This window comes from Epinephelus fuscoguttatus, linkage group LG21 (assembly GCF_011397635.1).
Source record: "Epinephelus fuscoguttatus linkage group LG21, E.fuscoguttatus.final_Chr_v1".
Lineage (NCBI taxonomy): Eukaryota > Metazoa > Chordata > Actinopteri > Perciformes > Serranidae > Epinephelus > Epinephelus fuscoguttatus.
In genome coordinates, this window is record NC_064772.1 from 38,495,328 (window position 1) to 38,516,174 (window position 20,847).

General features: G+C 46.2%; 2 protein-coding genes across 3 annotated transcripts in view; both read right to left on the reverse strand.

Moving 5' to 3' along the window:
- LOC125881969 (5'-AMP-activated protein kinase subunit gamma-2-like) overlaps nucleotides 1-488 on the reverse strand; it is a 54,630-nt gene extending 54,142 nt beyond the window's left edge. Inside the window, exon 1 of one of the 2 annotated variants that reach the window (XM_049565496.1) lies at nucleotides 16-488. In XM_049565496.1, coding sequence (XP_049421453.1) covers nucleotides 16-123 — 108 coding nt within the window. In that variant the 5' untranslated portion in view covers nucleotides 124-488. The remainder of the gene's footprint in view (nucleotides 1-15) is intronic. The other variant, XM_049565497.1, reaches the window with a different exon arrangement.
- Nucleotides 489-5,390: 4,902 nt separating this feature from the next.
- On the reverse strand, nucleotides 5,391-18,024 carry LOC125882016 (apoptosis regulator Bcl-2-like). Its single transcript, XM_049565631.1, has 3 exons — nucleotides 17,574-18,024; nucleotides 15,927-16,270; nucleotides 5,391-8,378 (listed from the first exon to the last, which is right to left on the reverse strand). Exons 1-3 carry the CDS (start codon nucleotides 17,755-17,757, stop codon nucleotides 8,250-8,252), a joined length of 657 nt encoding a protein of 218 aa, XP_049421588.1. The 5' UTR covers nucleotides 17,758-18,024; the 3' UTR covers nucleotides 5,391-8,249.
- Nucleotides 18,025-20,847: the final 2,823 nt, after the last annotated feature.

The window sequence follows — 20,847 nt, forward strand, 5'->3', positions numbered from 1 at the left end:
CAGACAGACACTTACAGGCATGTGGAGTTTCAGCGGCCTCCTCCTCTTGATCCTGCAGCTCCTCTCCTCTTCCTCCTCCTCCTCCTCCTCCTCCCCCTCTCTCCTCTCTGCTGTGCTTCTCATCTCCAGTCAGAAAATCCTCTCAGCTCAATTATCAGATTATCTCCAAGTGTCCAGGAGAGCTCCTCTGTGGTCCTGATGCAGAACTGCTGGAGCGCTCAGACTTCTGTCCTTCTTCAGTGGGACTCACCGTGATGTATGTGTCAGTGTAGTGTAGTGTAGTGTGGTGTAGTGTAGTGTAATGTCAGTGTGGTGTAGTGTGGTGTAGTGTAGTGTGGTGTCAGTGTAGTGTAGTGTGGTGTAGTGTCAGTGTGGTGTAGTGTAGTGTAGTGTGGTGTAGTGTAGTGTGGTGTAGTGTGGTGTAGTGTAGTGTAGTGTGGTGTAGTGTCAGTGTGGTGTAGTGTAGTGTGGTGTAGTGTGGTGTAGTGTAGTGTGGTGTAGTGTAGTGTAGTGTGGTGTAGTGTCAGTGTGGTGTAGTGTGGTGTGGTGTGGTGTGGTGTAGTGTAGTGTAGTGTGGTGTAGTGTCAGCCCGGACTGGATGCTCTGTTGTGACTGTTGCAGCAGTCGTGTCTCTCCTGGCGCAGAGTTTCCAGACTTGTCATTAAAGTCTGTGTGATGTTGGTGATGAGAGCACGAGCCGGACCGCGGACAGCCTGCAGGATGAAAACATCGGAGCGGTGGATCGCTGGTCCTCTCCCCCGCTGATCGGATCCTCAGAGGCCGAGCAGCAGCTCTGCTGACGCGGCCCCGGCGGGTCACACCGCCTCCCGGTGCTCGGTTGGTGAGTGAGGAGACAGACCCGGTTTGAAACGGACAGCTCCGTCAGGTGAACCCTCGGCGGCACAGACCGGCGGTGAGCGGCTCCATGACGGAGCGCAGCGCCGCGGACAGCAGCGAGGACATTACGCACGACGCAGCGCGCGCTCTGAGCTGCAGGAGAGAGAATACTACTGTTACTATGACTACTGCTATTGTTACTATCACTACTCCTACTCTCACTCCTACTCGTCCCAAACTGATCCATCTGCAGCCTTTCATTCATTCATCATCACTGCACTGGGGACAGTTTGTATCTTGTTACCTGAGTGCTTCCACTGTCTGTCACACTGACACTAATGGAGCTCTCACTGCAGTGCATGTGTCTGATGCACTGACTGCAGCTTCACATGTTACAAGGTGCAGTTCTAAAATGACACAACCCCCCAAAATATGCAGCTTTAAAAGTCCTGCATACACCTGCACAGTGAATACTTTTCCTGTCAGAACACAAGGTGTAATGTTTCTGTAAAAGTCTGAATGCTGAGCGTTAAACTGCCCAAAATGAGCCGGGCCAGCATCAGCCGCACTGGGTCTGCTGTAAGAAATAAATTGGGCCACATCCGGTTGCTCGACTCAGCCAGACTTGGGATTAATGACCCCCAGAATCAGGCCACATAAACTGGCCTGACAGAGCCATCACTGGGTGGCAACAGGAAATATACAATAAGCAAACAGTAACTGTCAGAATGCTACTTCAGGCTACTATTACTATGAGCACTGTTACATGTGTGTGGTGTGCGTCTCTCCTGCTGGTTATAAACCACAGACTGTATAAAATAACTCGTCGCCCACTGGTTTTAGGGACTCTTGTCTTGAAGCCTTCACTTCAGCATTTTGGCCGTTGCCATCTTGATTTTTTTGGAGCCAGATGTGACCGTGTGTGGATGAGAGGGTGGGGAAAACCACCTTTTAGGTTCACTAAAAGTCAAAATATGGCGTGCTGGGTGTCCTCCTGCGTCTGCTTCGGACATTCAGGGATGGTGTGTCAGTTTACGCTTGTAACATGCAGTGTGTCTTTTCAAAATAAACTAACAATGCCAGTAAAACACTTGGTTGGTTTACTTCCTGAAGTTTAGTCAACTGAAGCATGTGGGTGAGTTTATAGAGAAACATGGTTTGTCATGTCATTCACACAGGAACCGTACAGCGGGCTCTGGGGTGAAAGTCTGGGTTGTTTTTGACCCATCCACCGCCCCTCCCGTCCATCATATATGGACTTTGTTGCCCTTTATATCCCGACCAGAGGGCGTATCACACCACTGAATGTCTCTCTGCATTCATGTCTGACGCCGACGTCAGCTGATAAAGCACTGGCACTGGACGAGTGGGGTTGCTGTCCGCTGCCTCTGAGGTCATGTTTACACAAAAACAATCTGCTGGAAACAGAATCGTTTCTCATTTTCGTGTTGATAAAAGCTCTGCGTTCAGACGACGTTTTGATAACAAGAGCAGTGCACACAGATCGGCAAAAATGCTGTAGTACACATGCCAGGCCAGTAGGTGGCGGTGTGAAACAACACGTGCCTGCGCTTCCTTCTACAGAGCGGTGATGTATTAACAAACAAAATGGCATCCTTGTCTGGACGTGACAATGAGGTGGAGTTGCTACAGTAAATCTACACTATCATGGAGAAGCACTGATGAAAGTCGACAGGCTGAGCAGCACAAAGAGAGCTCGGGAGGCCGCCATTGTTGTTGTGATGGTTGACTTTCTCGCACATGCCTAGTGACGGGAACCGTAATGAGCGTGTGCGAAAAGTCTCAGTTTTCAGAGGAATTGCATATTGCAAGTTTACATGACAACGGAGACGGTGCCGTTTCCAAAACATTGCACTCTGGAACCCATTTGCGTTGTCAGTAGTGATGGCCAAATGAAGCCTCATGAAGCATTTCCTTTATTTTCTGAGCCCACTAGATGGCGCTCATAGTTTAAAGAGAGAGGTTCAAAGAATGGCAGTTCAGTGTGATTTCAACCTTTTGTTGAACATAAAGTGCCATCTAGTGGGCTCAGAAAATAAAGAAAACACTTCATGAGGCTTCATTTGACCATCACTATTTTTCAGGCACCCAAAACGCAGCTGTCATGTAAACGATCAGCCAAATTGCAACTAAAGTTTACCGCTTTCAGTTGAAATCGTTGTCGTATAAACAGAACCTAACACTGACACACCCGGGGTAACGTGTCACCACATACGGTGTCTCTCTGCGTCGGCCTCTGACCCTGACATCACTGTCAAAGCAGCGGGATTTGACGACTTGGTAGCGAGAGCAGGATAATGCTGACGTTAGCTGCCGGGTGCATTTACTGCTGCAATTAACTTCGGTGATGCTAATGCGAATTTTTGCTAGTGAAAAAAAAATCAGGTTTAAAACCATTAAACCAAATAAACTTACCAGAAAAACTGAACCTCCGACTCCTTAGAGGTTCTTTTAGTCCAAACGCTGAACGAGACTTTTTTAAACGATCAAAACGGTACAAACTTTCATGAACCGAAAACACGCTGAAGTAACAACAGCTGCGACTGCGCCTGTAGAGGATATGAAGTTGACGTTGTGTTGATGCTGTGTTGTAGGATTACTTTGCTGATTTTCCATCAGCTTGGTGTCATAGTGTGGGCTGTCTGTGTAAATGAACTGTGTTAAACTTCCCTCCATCTAACCAGCGCCCAGATCTCGCTGCTCCCGTCCCAACCAAACTCTCTGAGAATCTGAATGTAGAAAACAGCTGATGGTAAAAATGAAAACAAATGGTCTCTAACTTTAAGTTAATGTATTTTTGAATGAATGGTTAACTCATAGATGAGTAAAGTGATGCTCAGAGATCAGAAGAGTTTTTCCATATTTAAACTGTATTTAATATTCTGGTGACATTCAGATCCTCGTCCGGTCCAACAGACAGATGTTTCTGAACACAAGCCGTCTATAACATAATGTATATGTAATATATCATCTCACGTTTACTTTAAAGACGGTTTAAACCCAAAATGATTCAGACTGAAACGTGTCTCAGGGTGCGTTCTGACTTTTTACTGTTAGTTTGTGCTGCAGCTGCCCTTGAAGAGTGCGTACTGCTGCATGCAGGGTGGACACAATCCAGACGTCCTCGTAACGTTACACCCTGAACTTTGACCCTCTTACTCATATATCTGTTACCATGGAGATAAATCAAAATGCCGTTCACAGCTCTGGTGCTGTTATTTTACAATAAGTCACAACTGCATACGCACCTGTTGGTGACGTTACAGAGGCTGTACATTTCTTTATGATTACTATGAAACAATTAATATTCTTACTTTCACTGTTCGACTGGTCATCAGTGTTGTCATCGTGACCTCTGACAGTTGATGTGACGTATTGTCCGCTGTGCAGAGGATTGTGGGTCAGAATAACCAGTAAAGCCTGCTGGCCTTCAAACTGCAAAACCAGACCAGATGTGGTGGAACATCTTGGTACGTTTGGCACACTGCTTCTGACATAATATGTAGTGGGACACACTAAATCCTTTTCTGACATACTCAATAGTACGGCAGTATGGGGATTGGAGCTTCCTTTGGACGGGTCCTCCCAAGGAAGGATCCTGCAGAGGCAAGGCAAGAGTCCTTCCTCTCATTCAGTGAACACACATTGTGTGTCCCCAGGTCATCGTCATTAACCCTCAGCAGACTGAAGGGGTTTCAGGTGCTGTGTACTGGGCACCATCACCCCTGAGCTTCAGTCTGGAGTGTGGCACAGTCAGGAGCCCCAGGTCAGGTCACCTGAGGGACCTGTGGGTAGAATAGGGAGTTAGGAGGTCTGCAATGTGGGATGTAGAACCTTGAAGTCAGTCCTGAACTTCACAGGCAGCCAGTGGAGAGACGCTAACACAGGTGTGATGTGGTCTCTCCTGCAGGTTCCTGTGAGGAGCCTGGCAGGGTCTCATTACAGCACCATTGACGATGAATTCTTGAGCCGCACAACATGTATTTCCTGGAGCTTCATGTTGTTGTGCTGTCAGTCGCAGCCGAGGTGTTTCAGACCGGAGGTTTGAGGACGTGTTTTTCAAAGTGGAAACAGTTGTAGTCTGCAGCTACCTGCAGCAGCAGAGTTCCTGTCATCGTTCCTCCTGACAAAATCAGAGTAACAGGAACATTTCGATTACTGAAATGACTCTGCTGATGTGATGTTGTGTTTCATGTCAGTAGTGACGTGATAACAAGCTGGTTGGTTTTGCTCTTTAATATTTTGCCCTGAGCCCGTTTAATATCTGTTATCAGTGCCCATCCTGAGCTGGGCCACAGGGAGGCCACTGTTGGGCCAGGTGTGGCCACAGGCCGCCATCAGGGCAGCCCTGGTATACATTTATTTTAAGAAATGAAGCAGAGCAAAAGTGAATGTTGACAGAAAGACTCAAGTATGGTGTAAAGTATTAAAACTACAATGTTGGACGCTCAGTACACATAAAGTTCTGTGTGACCACCTGTACAAACATAAACTGCTCAAACACACACACACATTTTATTTCTACTGATTTATTCATAGATTTATTTATTACTTATTTTGATGACAAAAACAGTCAGGTAAACAACATCAAACAGAAGCGATCCACGTTGATATGAAGATGTTTTATGTGCTTCTGACAAGTTGTGACCGTTCCTGTTCCTGCTGCAGAGAGTTCGTCCTGAAGCTCGCTGCTGGAGTCACTCCCTCCGCCGTGATGACGAGAGCTTCAAACAGACAGAGTGGGGAGGGTCCGCTCTGGGAAAGGCCTGAGGCTGTGCTTTTATTTTGAAAGTTGTGACCTGAACAGTCTTCCTGTTACCTGGAGTCTGATTAGTTTTATTGTGAAAGTGGTGAGTGGAAGTCACATGGTTTGTGTTCCTGTGAGGAAACTCTCTGCAGACACTCGGAGGCTTTGTGTTGCTCTGTCTGTGCAGCTACAACCCCATCCACATACAGTCACATCCACATACAGTCACATCCACATACAGTCACATCCACATACAGTCTCATCCACATACAGTCACATCCACATACAGTCACATCCACATACAGTCTCATCCACATACAGTCTCATCCACATACAGTCTCATCCACATACAGTCTCATCCACATACAGTCACATCCACATACAGTCACATCCACATACAGTCTCATCCACATACAGTCTCATCCACATACAGTCTCATCCACATACAGTCTCATCCACATACAGTCTCATCCACATACAGTCTCATCCACATACAGTCTCATCCACATACAGTCTCATCCACATACAGTCACATCCACATACAGTCTCATCAAAGAGACCCTATAAACTGCATCTGATCTGAGGTCAGCTTAGTGCATCAAAGGTTCTCTGCTCTTCCTTAATGATTATAGAAAGTTCACTATGTGTTCCTCTCATCATGTGAGTGACAGACCTGTCTCCTCTTGGTTTGATATTTCTCATGTCGTTCCCAACATGTGAAGCACAGTGTCTGCAGCAGAGTGCTGTGTGCACAGAAACACGGGACAAACTGTGTCCTGTGTTGACTCAGTCAGGGACAATATGGGACCACCCTGCATTATACGGGACGGGTGGCAGCTCTATCGCCTACATGCCTCGGCGTGGTGCTGCTGGCGTCAGTCACATGACCTCTCCTCAGTTTTATGATCCTGACTTTTATCCAGACCTCGGCAGTAAAACAGAGTTTCTTCTGGGAAAAAGAGTTTCTAACTTTTCTAGACGCTGCTGCGCTACTCCGTCAGTTAATTAACGTCACTACTGAACAGCTATTTGACTCAGGCAGTAGTGATGTCACCACTACGCTCCTGAGAATGCTGTGACATTCGTAACGTCGCTACTTGTGGTAACGCTGCTGCCCACACTGGTTATTTGTGACAGCGTGAGAGTTTACTGCTCTGACTTTCAAAAAGAGAAACAAACGTGTTGCTCATTTCAGAGACTTTTATTGTCTTTGTTAAAAATGACTGTTGTCCTTTAATGAAGCTCAAGTCATGTCATGAGATCACGCAGTATCTCTTCTCCGATTAATCACCACAATAATTGATAGAACACTAAAAGAATCGATAGCTGCAGCCCTAGTTGCCATGGAAACGTTGAAGTAAGGATTACAATCCTCATAACTGCTGTCATATTGTGTCTGCTCATCTGTCCCTGCAGATGAAGGCAGTCTCATGTTTATGGCTGTTCTGTGAGTGAACAAAATAAATGAGGACGAGCTGTGTGTCGGCCTGTTAGTGACATCAGCAGCTCACCTTCTGCTGTGATGTCACCTGACACTGCGCAGCCTGTGTGGCTACATTACTGTACCACGGTTTTAACAGGCTGCAGTAACTCTGTTACAAACGCTTTTTAGCTGGCTATTGGAAAACCCCCCCAAAAAAACTACTACGTCACGTCCATATTGCATATTGCAATGAACTGTGGGCAATTAAATCAGTGAATTCTGCTGAAGTCTGCAGAAAGTCCACCTGAGGCCCCCCTTGTGAATTTAGTCGGCCCTCAGCACTCCCAGACTTCCCGGGAACGCGCCCACCAAGTCTACGAGTCTGTGAGCGCGGTGAAGTCCAGACATTTGGATTCAGCCAAAGAAGACGCTCGTTGGAGATGAACTGCGCCTGGAAGGTGATAAAACACTGCAGTGAAGTTGGACAGCTTCCCGACAGTTTCCAGCAGCCGTCAGTATTCTGCTGCTAAAAGACCTTCTTCTTCTTATGGGTGTTATTTTAGATCGATGTAAACGGGGCCGTGCACTCCTGGCAGCCTCGCAGGAGCTCAGGTTTTATGGGGTCAAAGCCGTCAATGGAAACAGCAGGAAAGAAAAGCTGCTGATGTGTCGTCAGTCCTGAGTCGTCGTAGATCCTCCTCTAAAGCTTTGTTTCATCATTTCCTGGCACGTTTAGCCTAGCTTAGCACAAAGACTGAAAGCAGATGGAAGCTGTTAGCCTGTCAGAAGAGAGGAACAGCTCCTGCTTGGTCTGATTTACACGGATGAAGAGGCGATGAAGGTTGTCCACAGCTGACGGTGTCTTTGTCCTCATCACTGACAGACTGAATGCTGTTGTTTTGAAACTTTAAAGTAAACAACAGCCGTTACTGTGGCACACCCCGTCAACAGGAGCTATGACATGTAGTCATTATAATCGTCGTGTCTTTGACTTGTGACCTCACTCCGTCAGCTGACAGGACATGAGCGAGCGCTGACTGTGAAGCCAAACATTTCCTAAATGGAATTTTTATTTTGAAAATCCTCTGTCTTCGTGACAGTGAAGCTCAGCAGTGTTTTCTGTTCACTTCAGCACAGTCTGAGCTTGATCACAGCAGCACCTGGTGGACGTCAGAGGAACTGCAGCTCCAACACTCTGATCTGGACCGGATCAGACCGACTTCATCTCTGGGCAAACAGGGCTCCCAGTGTGACCCCAACTGCTCCCAGTACAGCCAGTCCCACCACTGTCCTCAGAGACCAGGAGCTCACTGGAGGTCTGGACTCACCGTACAGCTCCACAAAGGCATCCTGGGACATGAGACAGGAGACAAATGCAGTCAGCTCTTTGTCTTTTTGACAGTTTGACCAATAAAACAAGTGCTTAACACCAGTATGCAAAATGTATATAACATAAGGACGTATAAAAGGCTGAGTATGTAAAGTATATATAATGAGAATAAGAACAATAAGTGCATCAGTCGTGTTAGAACGAAAAAATTGGGGAATGTTGCACAGTTGATTTATGGCACAGAGTATTTTACAGCTGAGACAGTGGAGCACAGAATGATTATATCTTTATGTCTCTGTTATTATTCAAATATAATAATATAAATCATTCACATGAACATCAGTTTAATTTCATAAATTCAACACTATAGTGCAGACGCTATGTTCACACTCTGGATGACCTCCTGTCACTGTGGGTGCAGTCTGTAGTAACGTGTCAGCGCCACAAGATGTCAGTAGCTACATGTGAAGTACTGCTGGGGCAAACATTTCACAATAAAAGTCTTGTAGGGAATAGAAGGGATTCTGTCCACTGCAAACACTAAAACACTACAGGGCTCTTAATGTGAAAGGCAAACAGGATGCATGGAGTTTGTATGAACAGCATGATGATGGAAGACAAGTGTCACAGGACAAACAGGAGCAGGTCGGACAGATGGACGTGTCACACTCAGATACCAAACAGAGTCAGTGCGACACAGAGAAGAAGAACTGCATTAACCACAACGTTACGGCTGCTTCTTCACTGTGTGAGAGATGAGGCGAGGGTTAGGGAGGAAGCGCTGGGTTCTTTCCCTGCGCGCTGTGTGTGTGCTGATGTGGAACAGTAATATGGTGATTAGGGGAGAACCCTTCTTTGACACAGTTCCTCACACACACACACACACACACACACACATATAAAAGTCTCTCTGTGTTTCACAGGATGAAGAGTCTTTTATTTACAGTCTCATCTACACCCAATATTTTTCAAGTTAAAGATCTCAAACCTTAGAGATATATTCCTCTTTAAAATCTGTCACTGAGCTGCTCACAGGTGAGTCTGATCAAACATCATCATCATCACTACACAGGTGAGTCTGATCAAACATCATCATCATCACTACACAGGTGAGTCTGATCAAACATCATCATCATCACTACACAGGTGAGTCTGATCAAACATCATCATCACTACACAGGTGAGTCTGATGAATCATCATCATCATCATCACTACACAGGTGAGTCTGAGTTGCCTATCCAGAGCGTCCCACACATGCTCAGTGGGTGACACGTCAGGTGAGTCTGCAGGCTGTGAAACAACTGGGATGTTTTCAGCTTCCTGCATCATCATGCTGCGATATGAGGTCATGGCGGCCCATTCTCATCCTTAAGTCGTTAAGTGTCGCCACCTGTAATAAACCCTCCTCTTGCAGCTGTACGATACGCCACTGGGCGGTGTGAGTTTATAACACAGCCGGATGGCGTCAGTTTGAAACGCTGTGGGACAACAACGTAACTTAAGGAGCTGGAAAGTCGCCCTACCGGGCGCAGGACGGGAGGTCTTTCACCGGGGAGCTGCTCTTCACTTCCTGTATGTATGCAGCACCAAACTATATTGTTTTTTTCTACACCTGACCACATGCTTTTGTTGCAGAATGAAATAAACTTAAATACGAGGTGTTTTATCAACATATGTTTAGACTGAAAAAGACTGTTCGTGTGTAACGAGCAGAAACTGTGCATTTCCTGTGAAAAGTTTATTTTGAAAAGACACAGTACATGTCACAGGCGTAAACTGACGCAGCGTACCTGAACGTCAACACCAGACGCAGGAGGGAAGCTAGTGCGAGTCAGCTGAACAAGCAGCGATATGTGACGAGCTGGGAGTGAGAACGTGTTGGTCATGGCGGCAGATGGATGGCGTGTCGATGGGCCCGACCCCATTGAAGGGAAGCAGTTGCCTCCTCAGGTCAGTTACGATGATGAACTGCTGTCAGGTCAAGACCCTGGTGAGGACGACGAGCGGCAGATGAGCTTCGCTGAGACGGTTTCTGACGGTTTGAGCAGAAATTCTTTAGCTGTTCAAATCAGTTACTGCAGGACTAAACGAACAAGCTCTGTTTCAAAATGACACAAATGAACACCAGATTGCAGCAGAGGCAGCGTGCAGTAAAATGAATCAATCAAATCCATACATCCTGCTGGTAAGACCATCCAGGTAATTAGTTCAGTCCCAGTTAAAGAGGTAATTAAACTGGTCTGTCTCTGCAGGAGCAAGACGCAGATACTTTTAAAGTTGGTGCTAAAGAAGTAGAGACAATAGAGACAACAGGGACAACAGAGACAACAGACAACAGAGGTAACAGACAACAGAGACAACAGAGACAACAGAGGCAACAGAGACAACAGAAAACAGAGACAACAGAAAACACAGACACCAGAGATAACAGAGACAACAGAAAACTGAGACAACAGAGGCAACAGAGGCAACAGACAACAGAGACAACAGACAACAGAGACAACAGAGACAACAGAGACAACAGAGAAAACAGACAACAAAGACAACAGACAACAGAGACAACAGAGAAAACAGACAACAAAGACAAAAGACAACAGAGACAAGAAGGAGCAGTTGTGAGTTCAGTCAGTCAGGTTGAGTTCATCAGCTGAAGGTGTCCAGGTTCATCTCTGCTCCATCAACAGATACAAATAATTATACTTTCATTATAATGACGTGTTTAATGATGTTTAATTCTCAGCCAGCGAAATGAGGAACAGTACAGAACATATATTTATACTATAAATACAGTTGTTTTCAAAATAAACGTATCACATCAGTCAAACACCTTTCGTTTATTTCCTTGTGCAGCAAAGAGCATGTGGTTAGGCATCATGGTTTGGCTCTACTTTCAGACGAGGAGCAAACAGCAGGGTCCTGGGTGACAGTCCAGGGTTTGTTTGTTTGTTTGCCCTGAAAACCGAAACAAGAGGAGGTGCAAACGTCTAGTTCTCTCTCAGATCACTTCGATTACAAAATGATGGAGGTTGTTCTGCCCCAGCTTTAAGTAAGGAGCACTTCTCTGTCCACTGCACAGCTGGACCTTTATCACGCTGACAGGAGAGAAACTTTATAATATTATTTATCTGTTTAAAACTATTTAGGTCATATTTTTAAAACAATCATCAAACATGCATCAGTGTTAGAAATAACCACACACACAGTCCTGTGCTCAGATCTATCTCAGCTTGTCAGTGGAAAATTTTGATACTGAATTCTGAGAAAGCAGCTCGGCTCACCACTGCCTGTGTTCGTAGAGCTAACTACACACACACACACACACACACACACACACACACACACACAGCTTCACCTGCTGCAGTGTTAGTGTGTTGCTCAGCTCTTAAAAAGCTCTGAACAGTCACTGCTAGACTCCCTTTGAAAATTCATGAAAAACACACACACACGTCCACTGTGTGTGTGTGTGTGTGTGTGTGTGTGTAAGTATTTATGTGTTATTCAAACAGAGTTTCTACAGAAATGGTCTGTCAGCTGATCTGAAGCCTGAGGCGGAAACTCAACCACACAGATTACCTGGAAACATATTTCTAGGTAATACCACACACACACACACACACACACACACACACACACACACACACACACACACACACACACACACGTCTTATCAGGCAGCAGATAAAACTGAAGGAAACCACAGTGACAGGAGAGAATATAAATAGAAAGTGAAACTTGTGTGTGCTGTGTTCAGGGTCTCATGTCGCCTCTGATGGTTTTTAATTTCAGGTTTTCCAGTTGAAGTTTTGAACTGAGCTGTAAACAGAATGTGTTTTAATCAGAGGTTTTTAATCAGTCAGTGCGTTCATGTGTTCAGGAGAGAAGCTGAGGGGCATTGTAGTGTGTGTTGGTTTTGTTTGCATTTTTTCCCATGTAATTAGTATCATTCATTCATTTTCCGTAATCGCTTATTCTGTTCAGGGAGACAGGGGGTGGAGCCTATCCCAGCTGATATTGGGTGAATTTAGAGTCACCAATTGACCTGTATGTCTTTGGACTGTGGGAGGAACCTGGAGGAAACCCACGCTGACACAGGGAGAACATGTCAGAGCACCTGGAGGAAACCCACGCTGACACAGGGAGAACATGTCAGAGCACCTGGAGGAAACCCACGCTGACACAGGGAGAACATGTCAGAGCACCTGGAGGAAACCCACGCTGACACAGGGAGAACATGTTGGAGCACCTGGAGGAAACCCACGCTGACACAGGGAGAACATGTCAGAGCACCTGGAGGAAACCCACGCTGACACAGGGAGAACATGTCAGAGCACCTGGAGGAAACCCACACTGACACAGGGAGAACATGTTGGAGCACCTGGAGGAAACCCACGCTGACACGGGGAGAACATGTCAGAGCACCTGGAGGAAACCCACGCTGACACAGGGAGAACATGTCGGAGCACCTGGAGGAAACCCACGCTGACACAGGGAGAACATGTCAGAGCACCTGGAGGAAACCCACGCTGACACAGGGAGAACATGTGCCATCACCTGGAGGAAACCCACGCTGACACGGGAGAACATGTCAGAGCACCTGGGACATGTCAGAGCACCTGGGAAACCCACGCTGACACAGGGAGAACATGTCAGAGCACCTGGAGGAAACCCACGCTGACACGGGCCGAACATGTCAGAGCACCTGGAGGAAACGCTGACACGGGAGAACATGTGGGAGCACCCGGAGGAAACGCACCCTGACTCAGGAAGAACATGTCAGAGCACCTGGAGGAAACCCACGCTGACACGGGGAGAACATGTCAGAGCACCTGGAGGAAACCCACCCTGACACGGGGAGAACATGTCCGAGCACCTGGAGGAAACCCACGCAGACACAGGGAGAACATGTCAGAGCACCTGGAGGAAACCCACGCTGACACGGGGAGAACATGTCAGAGCACCTGGAGGAAACCCACGCTGACACAGGGAGAACATGTCAGAGCACCTGGAGGAAACCCACGCTGACATGGGGAGAACATGTCAGAGCACCTGGAGGAAACCCACGCTGACATGGGGAGAACATGTCAGAGCACCTGGAGGAAACCCATGCTGACACAGGGAGAACATGTCAGAGCACCTGGAGGAAACCCACGCTGACACGGGGAGAACATGTCAGAGCACCTGGAGGAAACCCACGCTGACACAGGGAGAACATGTCAGAGCACCTGGAGGAAACCCACGCTGACACAGGGAGAACATGTCAGAGCACCTGGAGGAAACCCACACTGACACAGGGAGAACATGTGGGAGCACCTGGAGGAAACCCACGCTGACACGGGGAGAACATGTCGGAGCACCTGGGGTGTGTCAGGCCTCAAAGGTCTCAAAGAGCTTCAACTACTTCTTTATATACAAAGTTCAGTCTCAATTAATTCAGCTAACTTTCATTTAGTTATTGCACTAATTATTTAGGAATTAAAAACTGCAAACAAAACCAAACTTTTTGTTCCAGACTTTTCCCTGTTAGGGTTCTGGGGAATCAGCCCCACTTTCGCCCCACTGACATGAGCTGGTGGTAAATCAGAGCCTTTAAATGGAGGTTTGGTAGTTTTTTATTAACGATGTGTTTTGGCATATACCAGTTAACTTTCTGATGAATGGAGCCATGAACAGGAAGCTGATTTTAAATATGAAGTTTTCCAGTAGAAGTTTGGAATAACACCAATAATGAGCCGCTGGTTTTTGTCTGTTTTGGTTGTCTTCATAAATCCTACAATTTTCCAGAGGAAGTTTGAAACAACCAGACTTTTCAAACCATTGTTTTCAGGTCACATGGGAATTTTTGGGCCGATAAAGAATCTGCCAGTTATTAGTCACATCCATCTTTAGTTTACTGTGTCTCTGTCTCAGTTTCAGTCTGAACAGTCTGTTTCTCTGTCTGTCTGTCTGTCTGCATATCTCTCACTCTTTCCTTCACCCTCTCACTGTCACACACACACACACACACACACAGTTCCTCTGCAGAGTTTTAGGGATTTTCTGCACTTTGCATAAAATTTGCATTCGAACCAAAATACATCACGTGTGAGTCACATCTGATTTCCCCACTGAACCACACACACACACACACACACACACACACACACACACACACACAATTTTATGGTTGTAAAAACCATAGAACTCGTTCAGTAAGAAGATTTAGCACAAACCATGATGTTGATATTACTGATAATATCTCTCACTGATTTCTGATTAATTGTCTCAAGCTGTTCATTTGACATCAATCCATCCAGACGGAGGAAACCACAGGGACACCATCCTGGATCTCCCTCAAAACCCCCTCCATCCCTCTCAAGCACCTCTGAACTATTTCAGTGACTCCTGGAAGGACTGACGGGTACTTTTCAAGGACCTCTGACCTCTCATCAAACACCACAGGAGCCCTCTCAAGCCCCCTGGAAACCAAACAAGACCCACTGGAACCTTAACAACCACTTTAGGGACCCCCAGGATCTTTTAAAATACCCCAGGAGGGGTTCAAGTTATTCTGGAGCCCTGTCAAAGACCCCTTGGTCTCAGACCCCTTCAAGGACCCCCTGGAACCCAGAAAGAGACCATATGAGCCTGGAATCCTGATGACCCTTAAACCTTGTCCTGGAACAGTGATGATGTCTCATCCTGTCAGACATTTGTGTCAGGTTTTTTCATAATTAGCAAATTAATTCTTGAGTTCTGGCCAAAAACATATTTTGTGAGGTCCCAGCGACCTTTGACCGTCAAATTCTAATCAGTTCATTCTTGAGTCCAAGTGGACGTCTGTGCCAATTTCGAAAAAAAAAAAAAATCCTTCAAGGTGTAGTTGAGATCAAGTCACAAGAATGAGACAGACAAGACCACAGTGACCTTGACATCTGACCTATGACCACCGAAATCTAATCAGTCCATCGTTGAGTCCAAGTGGAAGTTTGTGCCAAATTTAAAGGCATTTTTGGGAAATAACATTCATGAGAATGGGACGGACAGACAACCTGAAAACACAATGCCTATGGCCACAGGTACTGCGGCACAGAGGCATAAAAACATCTTTTAAACCAAGAGACGTTTAATTTTGATGAACAGTCTCTACGATATTCACAGTACATTATATTTTTAATGTTTTATATTTTCTTCTGTTAACAGACCCACACATGCTTTGACTGATAGATTCACAGTGTCTCAGTCTGATTCATCAAAATTCATTTTGTCACTGCCTCAGCCTCTCCCAGCCTCCAAACCTGCCATTCTCCACCTGTCCACCAGGTGGCCCCAGTCATCTGACTCCTTCGTCCACCTGCTCACCTGTTCCTCATCCACCAGTCACCTCTCACAGTATTTATACCACCTGCTAATTTGTCAGACGACTGAATGCAGTCTTGTTTGAGAGAGCGAGTACGAGACAGACTCTGAGATCAGATGAACAACGTGGACAGAAAAGGAGGCGAGGGCCAGTGCTACGTTAGATCCACAGAAAACTCAATGCAGTTTGGTTTAAAGCAAGAAGCGAGAAGAACAACATGCATCCTCCTACCCATCCTCCGTGGTCGTCTATCCATCTCCGGAGCGGCGGTGAGTCCAGACTCTCCTCCATCCACCCAGCAATGTCGTCCACCTGCCGCGCCCCGCCCGTCTTGACCACCTCTTTGCACAGAGCCCCACCCAGCTCCATCATGGCCACGATACGTCCCCAGTTCACCCCATCCTTGAACAGTTCATCCCTGACTGCCGCCAGGCCTCGCCGCCGCACCGACCCACTGCCGTCGCACAGCAGCAGTGCCGACACCTGGGCCGACAGGTCGCCACGGTAACGGCGCTCAAACTCATCTCCTGCCCACCTCAAGACGGTCTGCAGCTGGGGCGGCGCCAAGCAGGGATCTAGGAGGAGACGGCAAATGATCAAGAGGGAAATGAGTGATGTCATTATACCAGGAACAGACAGCAGTGACATCATAACATCATCATAACAGGACGAGCAGAGTGGTGCGTAGTGCTCAGTAGTAGAAGTAATAGTAGCTTTAAAGGTATGAGTACTTGTACCAGTGGTGGTGGCGTTAGCAGAAGCTTCGATAGTTTCAGTCGTAGTTGCTTTAGTAGTAGTTGTAGTACATGTGGTAGAAGTAGCTTTGCAAGCAGTACTTGTACTTGTAGTGGCACATCTATTGGCCTTAGTAGTAACAGCAGTAGTAGCCTACTTGTGGTAGCAGTATTAGTACTTGTAGTGGTAGACCTATTGGCCTTAGCAGTAGTAGTACTAGTGGTGTCCTATTTGTGTTAGTAGTAGTTGTATGCTCTGTGGTGGCAGTAGTAGTTGGTGTACTTGTAGTAGTACGTAGTTGTTGTAGCACCTGAAGTAGTATTAGTTGTACTTGTGATGATAGTAGTACTTGTAGTCATAGTCCTAGGAAGTGTAATAGTAGTTGTGGTAGTAGTCGTAGTAGTAGTACTTGTGGTGCTAGTATCAGTAGTTTCGTACTTGTGGCAGTGGTAGTAGCATCTTATTTGTGTTAGTAGTGGTTGTACTCTAGGCGGTAGTAGTAGTACTTCTTGTTGTACTTGTAACAGAAGTACTTGTTGTCATAGTCCTAGTAGCTGAAATAGTAGTTGTGGTAGTAGTCTACCCATGGTAGTAGTATTAGTACTTGTGATGGTAGTATAGTCGTAGTAATGGTACATGTAGTGGTAGGCGTAGTACTGTTGAAGTAGTAGTAGTAGCTGAAGCCTGTTTGTGGTTGCAACAGTAGCTTCAATATGTTTAGTCTTACTCTCTTTATTTGTAGTTGTAGTACATGTGGTAGAAGTAGCTTTACTGGTAGTAACAGTACTTGTACTTGTAGAGGTAGGCCTAGTAGCTTTATTAGTAGTAGTAGGCTAGTAGTAACAATAGTAGTATTAGTACTTGTATTAGTAGGCCTAGTAACTTCAGTAGTGGCCGTAGGAACAGGCTTTTTGTGGTAGTTGTACTCTCAGTAGTTGATGTACTTAAAGCAGTTGTAGTAAGGCTCGTAGTGACAGATGCAGTACTTGTAGTCACATTAGTAAAAGTACTAGTCGTAGTTTGAAGAGAAATAACACATAGACTACTAACTCATTGTTATGACGTCATAATCAACTTTTGGACACTGACAGGTGGGCGTGAACCCATCAGCAGTTGCCACGACAACACAGTAAACTCCCTCACCTTGGTGTGACGTCATCGCCCCCTCAGATCTCCCTGACAAAGATGGAGGCGCCGCAACAGCGCGGTGTCTGCGCCGACCGCCCGTCCGGGCCGGCGGCGGGACGCGCCAGGACACGCCGGTGCTGTGCAGCTTGTAGCGGAGGTAATCCTCCACGATGTCCCGGCTGTTGTAGGCGGCGGCCATCGCCCCCTCCAGGCCGCCGTCCCTCACTGCCACACCCACAACCTGCCGTTACAGCCGGCGGACTTCACACATGGTCGTCACGGAGGAGCACGACACCTGATGACGTCAGCAGGAACGGTGCTGCAGGTGATCTGAAGATAAAAATCCACAGTTTGATCCAGCAGCTCAGGTGCCAGTCCCTCAGCTGTGAACACACTTCATCTTCTTCAGCTAATCAGTCACCGATGATCGATCAATAATCAGTTTGATCCAGCAGCTCAGGTGCCAGTCCCTCAGCTGTGAACACACTTCATCTTCTTCAGCTAATCAATCACCGATGATCGGTCAATAATCAGTTTGATCCAGCAGCTCAGGTGCCAGTCCCTCAGCTGTGAACACACTTCATCTTCTTCAGCTAATCAGTCACCGATGATCGATCAATAATCAGTTTGATCCAGCAGCTCAGGTGCCAGTCCCTCAGCTGTGAACACAGTGAGGTTTAAAACACCAGTTCTCTTCTGTTCGGTCACCGAGGCGAGGATCGATCAGTCCACAGCGAGACTGGATCGATGATGGTCGGGTGAAGCTGATCCTGATGATGAAGAGGACTCACTGTGAGGACAGGAAGTCAGTCAGCTGTGCACATACAACATGTATGATGATGAAGATGATGTCGGAGCTGAGCGGCGGCGGAGGAAGCAGCAGAATCAACTCCTGTCGTCCTCACTGACGCTGCACGTGCCACACACACACACGACACGCACGCACACACACACACACACACACACACACACACACACACACACACACACAGCCGGTGGTCACGCCTCCTCGGTGTGACCGTCGGGATTCCCCTCCATCGATGCTCTCAGCGCCAGACTCACGTCCCAAAGTGTCACAAATTGAAAGACATTAAGATGGTGATGATGATGATGATGATGATGGTGGTGGTGGTTGTGGTGATGATGATGGTGGTGGTGGTGATGAAGGTTTCTTGTGTCTGGTTGGTACAGAAATGTTCCGGCTCGCGGTCATTTCCTCCTGCGTCACTCTCATTCACGCTTTAACTGCAGGGTGTGGATGAGTGGGTCCTCACTGCACCTGTGCGCAGCAGCGCAGGGTGCTCATAGCTACCTGTAGCATCAGTATTAGCAGTACCCCAGTACTTCAAGTACAAATACTGCTACAGAAGGGCTACACATAATATTTATAGTAGTGATACCTGTAGAGGTTAGTGTTAGTACTAGTAATATTAGTAGTTGTATTATTTTTATCAGTGGTAATAGCGCATGTAATAGTAGTGGAAGTGACAGAATGAGTAGTAGTTGTCATAGTGATGCTACTAATATTAGCATGCTCATACATGTGGTACAGGTATAGCTTTAATAGTAGTAGTACCTGAAGTGGTAGTGGTATTAATAATAGTAGTAGTACTTGAAGTGGTAGTGGTATTAATAATAGTAGTAGTACTTGAAGTGGTAGTGGTATTAATAATGGTAGTAGTACTTGAAGTGGTAGTGGTATTGATAATGGTAGTAGTACCTGAAGTGGTAGTGGTATTAATAATGGTAGTAGTACTTGAAGTGGTAGTGGTATTGATAATGGTAGTAGCACTTGAAGTGGTAGTGGTATTGATAATGGTATTAGTACCTGAAGTGGTAGTGGTATTAATAATAGTAGTAGTACCTGAAGTGGTAGTGGTATTGATAATGGTATTAGTACCTGAAGTGGTAGTGGTATTAATAATAGTAGTAGTACTTGAAGTGGTAGTGGTATTGATAATGGTATTAGTACCTGAAGTGGTAGTGGTATTAATAATAGTAGTAGTACTTGAAGTGGTAGTGGTATTAATAATGGTATTAGTACCTGAAGTGGTAGTGGTATTAATAATAGTAGTAGTACTTGAAGTGGTAGTGGTATTGATAATGGTATTAGTACCTGAAGTGGTAGTGGTATTAATAATAGTAGTAGTACTTGAAGTGGTAGTGGTATTGATAATGGTATTAGTACCTGAAGTGGTAGTGGTATTAATAATAGTAGTAGTACTTGAAGTGGTAGTGGTATTGATAATGGTATTAGTACCTGAAGTGGTAGTGGTATTAATAATAGTAGTAGTACTTGAAGTGGTAGTGGCATTAATAATAGTAGTAGTACTTGAAGTGGTAGTGGTATTAATAATGGTATTAGTACCTGAAGTGGTAGTGGTATTAATAATAGTAGTAGTACTTGAAGTGGTAGTGGTATTAATAGGTGCGTGTTCTCCCTGTGTCAGCGTGGTTCTCTCCAGGTGCTCTGACATGTTCTCCCTGTGTCAGCGTGGGTTCTCTCCAGGTGCTCTGACATGTTCTCCCTGTGTCAGCGTGGGTTCTCTCCAGGTGCTCTGACATGTTCTCCCTGTGTCAGCGTGGGTTTCCTCCAGGTGCTCTGACATGTTCTCCCTGTGTCAGCGTGGGTTTCCTCCAGGTGCTCTGACATGTTCTCCCTGTGTCAGCGTGGGTTTCCTCCAGGTGCTTTGACATGTTCTCCCTGTGTCAGCGTGGGTTTCCTCCAGGTGCTCTGACATGTTCTCCCCGTGTCAGCGTGGGTTCTCTCCGGGCACTCCGGCTTCCTCCCACAGTCCAAAGACATGCAGGTTAATTGGTGACTCTAAATTGTCCGTAGGTGTGAATGTGAGTGTGAATGGTTGTCTGTCTCTATGTGTCAGTCCTGTGATAGTCTGGTGACCTGTCCAGGGTGAACCCTGCCTCTCACCCAGTGTCAGCTGGGATAGGCTCCATCTCCCTGTGACCCTCAAGAGGATGAAGCGGTTAGAAGATGAATGAATGAATGAATGAAGTACTTGAAGTGGTAGTGGTATTAATAATAGTAGTACTTGAAGTGGTAGTGGTATTAATAATAGTAGTAGTACTTGAAGTGGTAGTGGTATTGATAATGGTAGTTAATATGTTATATAGTACTCCTCTCTGTTTGTTTGTTTGTTTGTTTGTTTGTTTGTCTCTGCATCCGTCTGTTTGTTGAATAAAGTTAGTTTGGAAGATGTGAAGCAGCAGTCTGTGTTGTGTGTGCTGCCCCCTGCTGGATTCCCTCTGCAGTCACACAGGACATTAAATC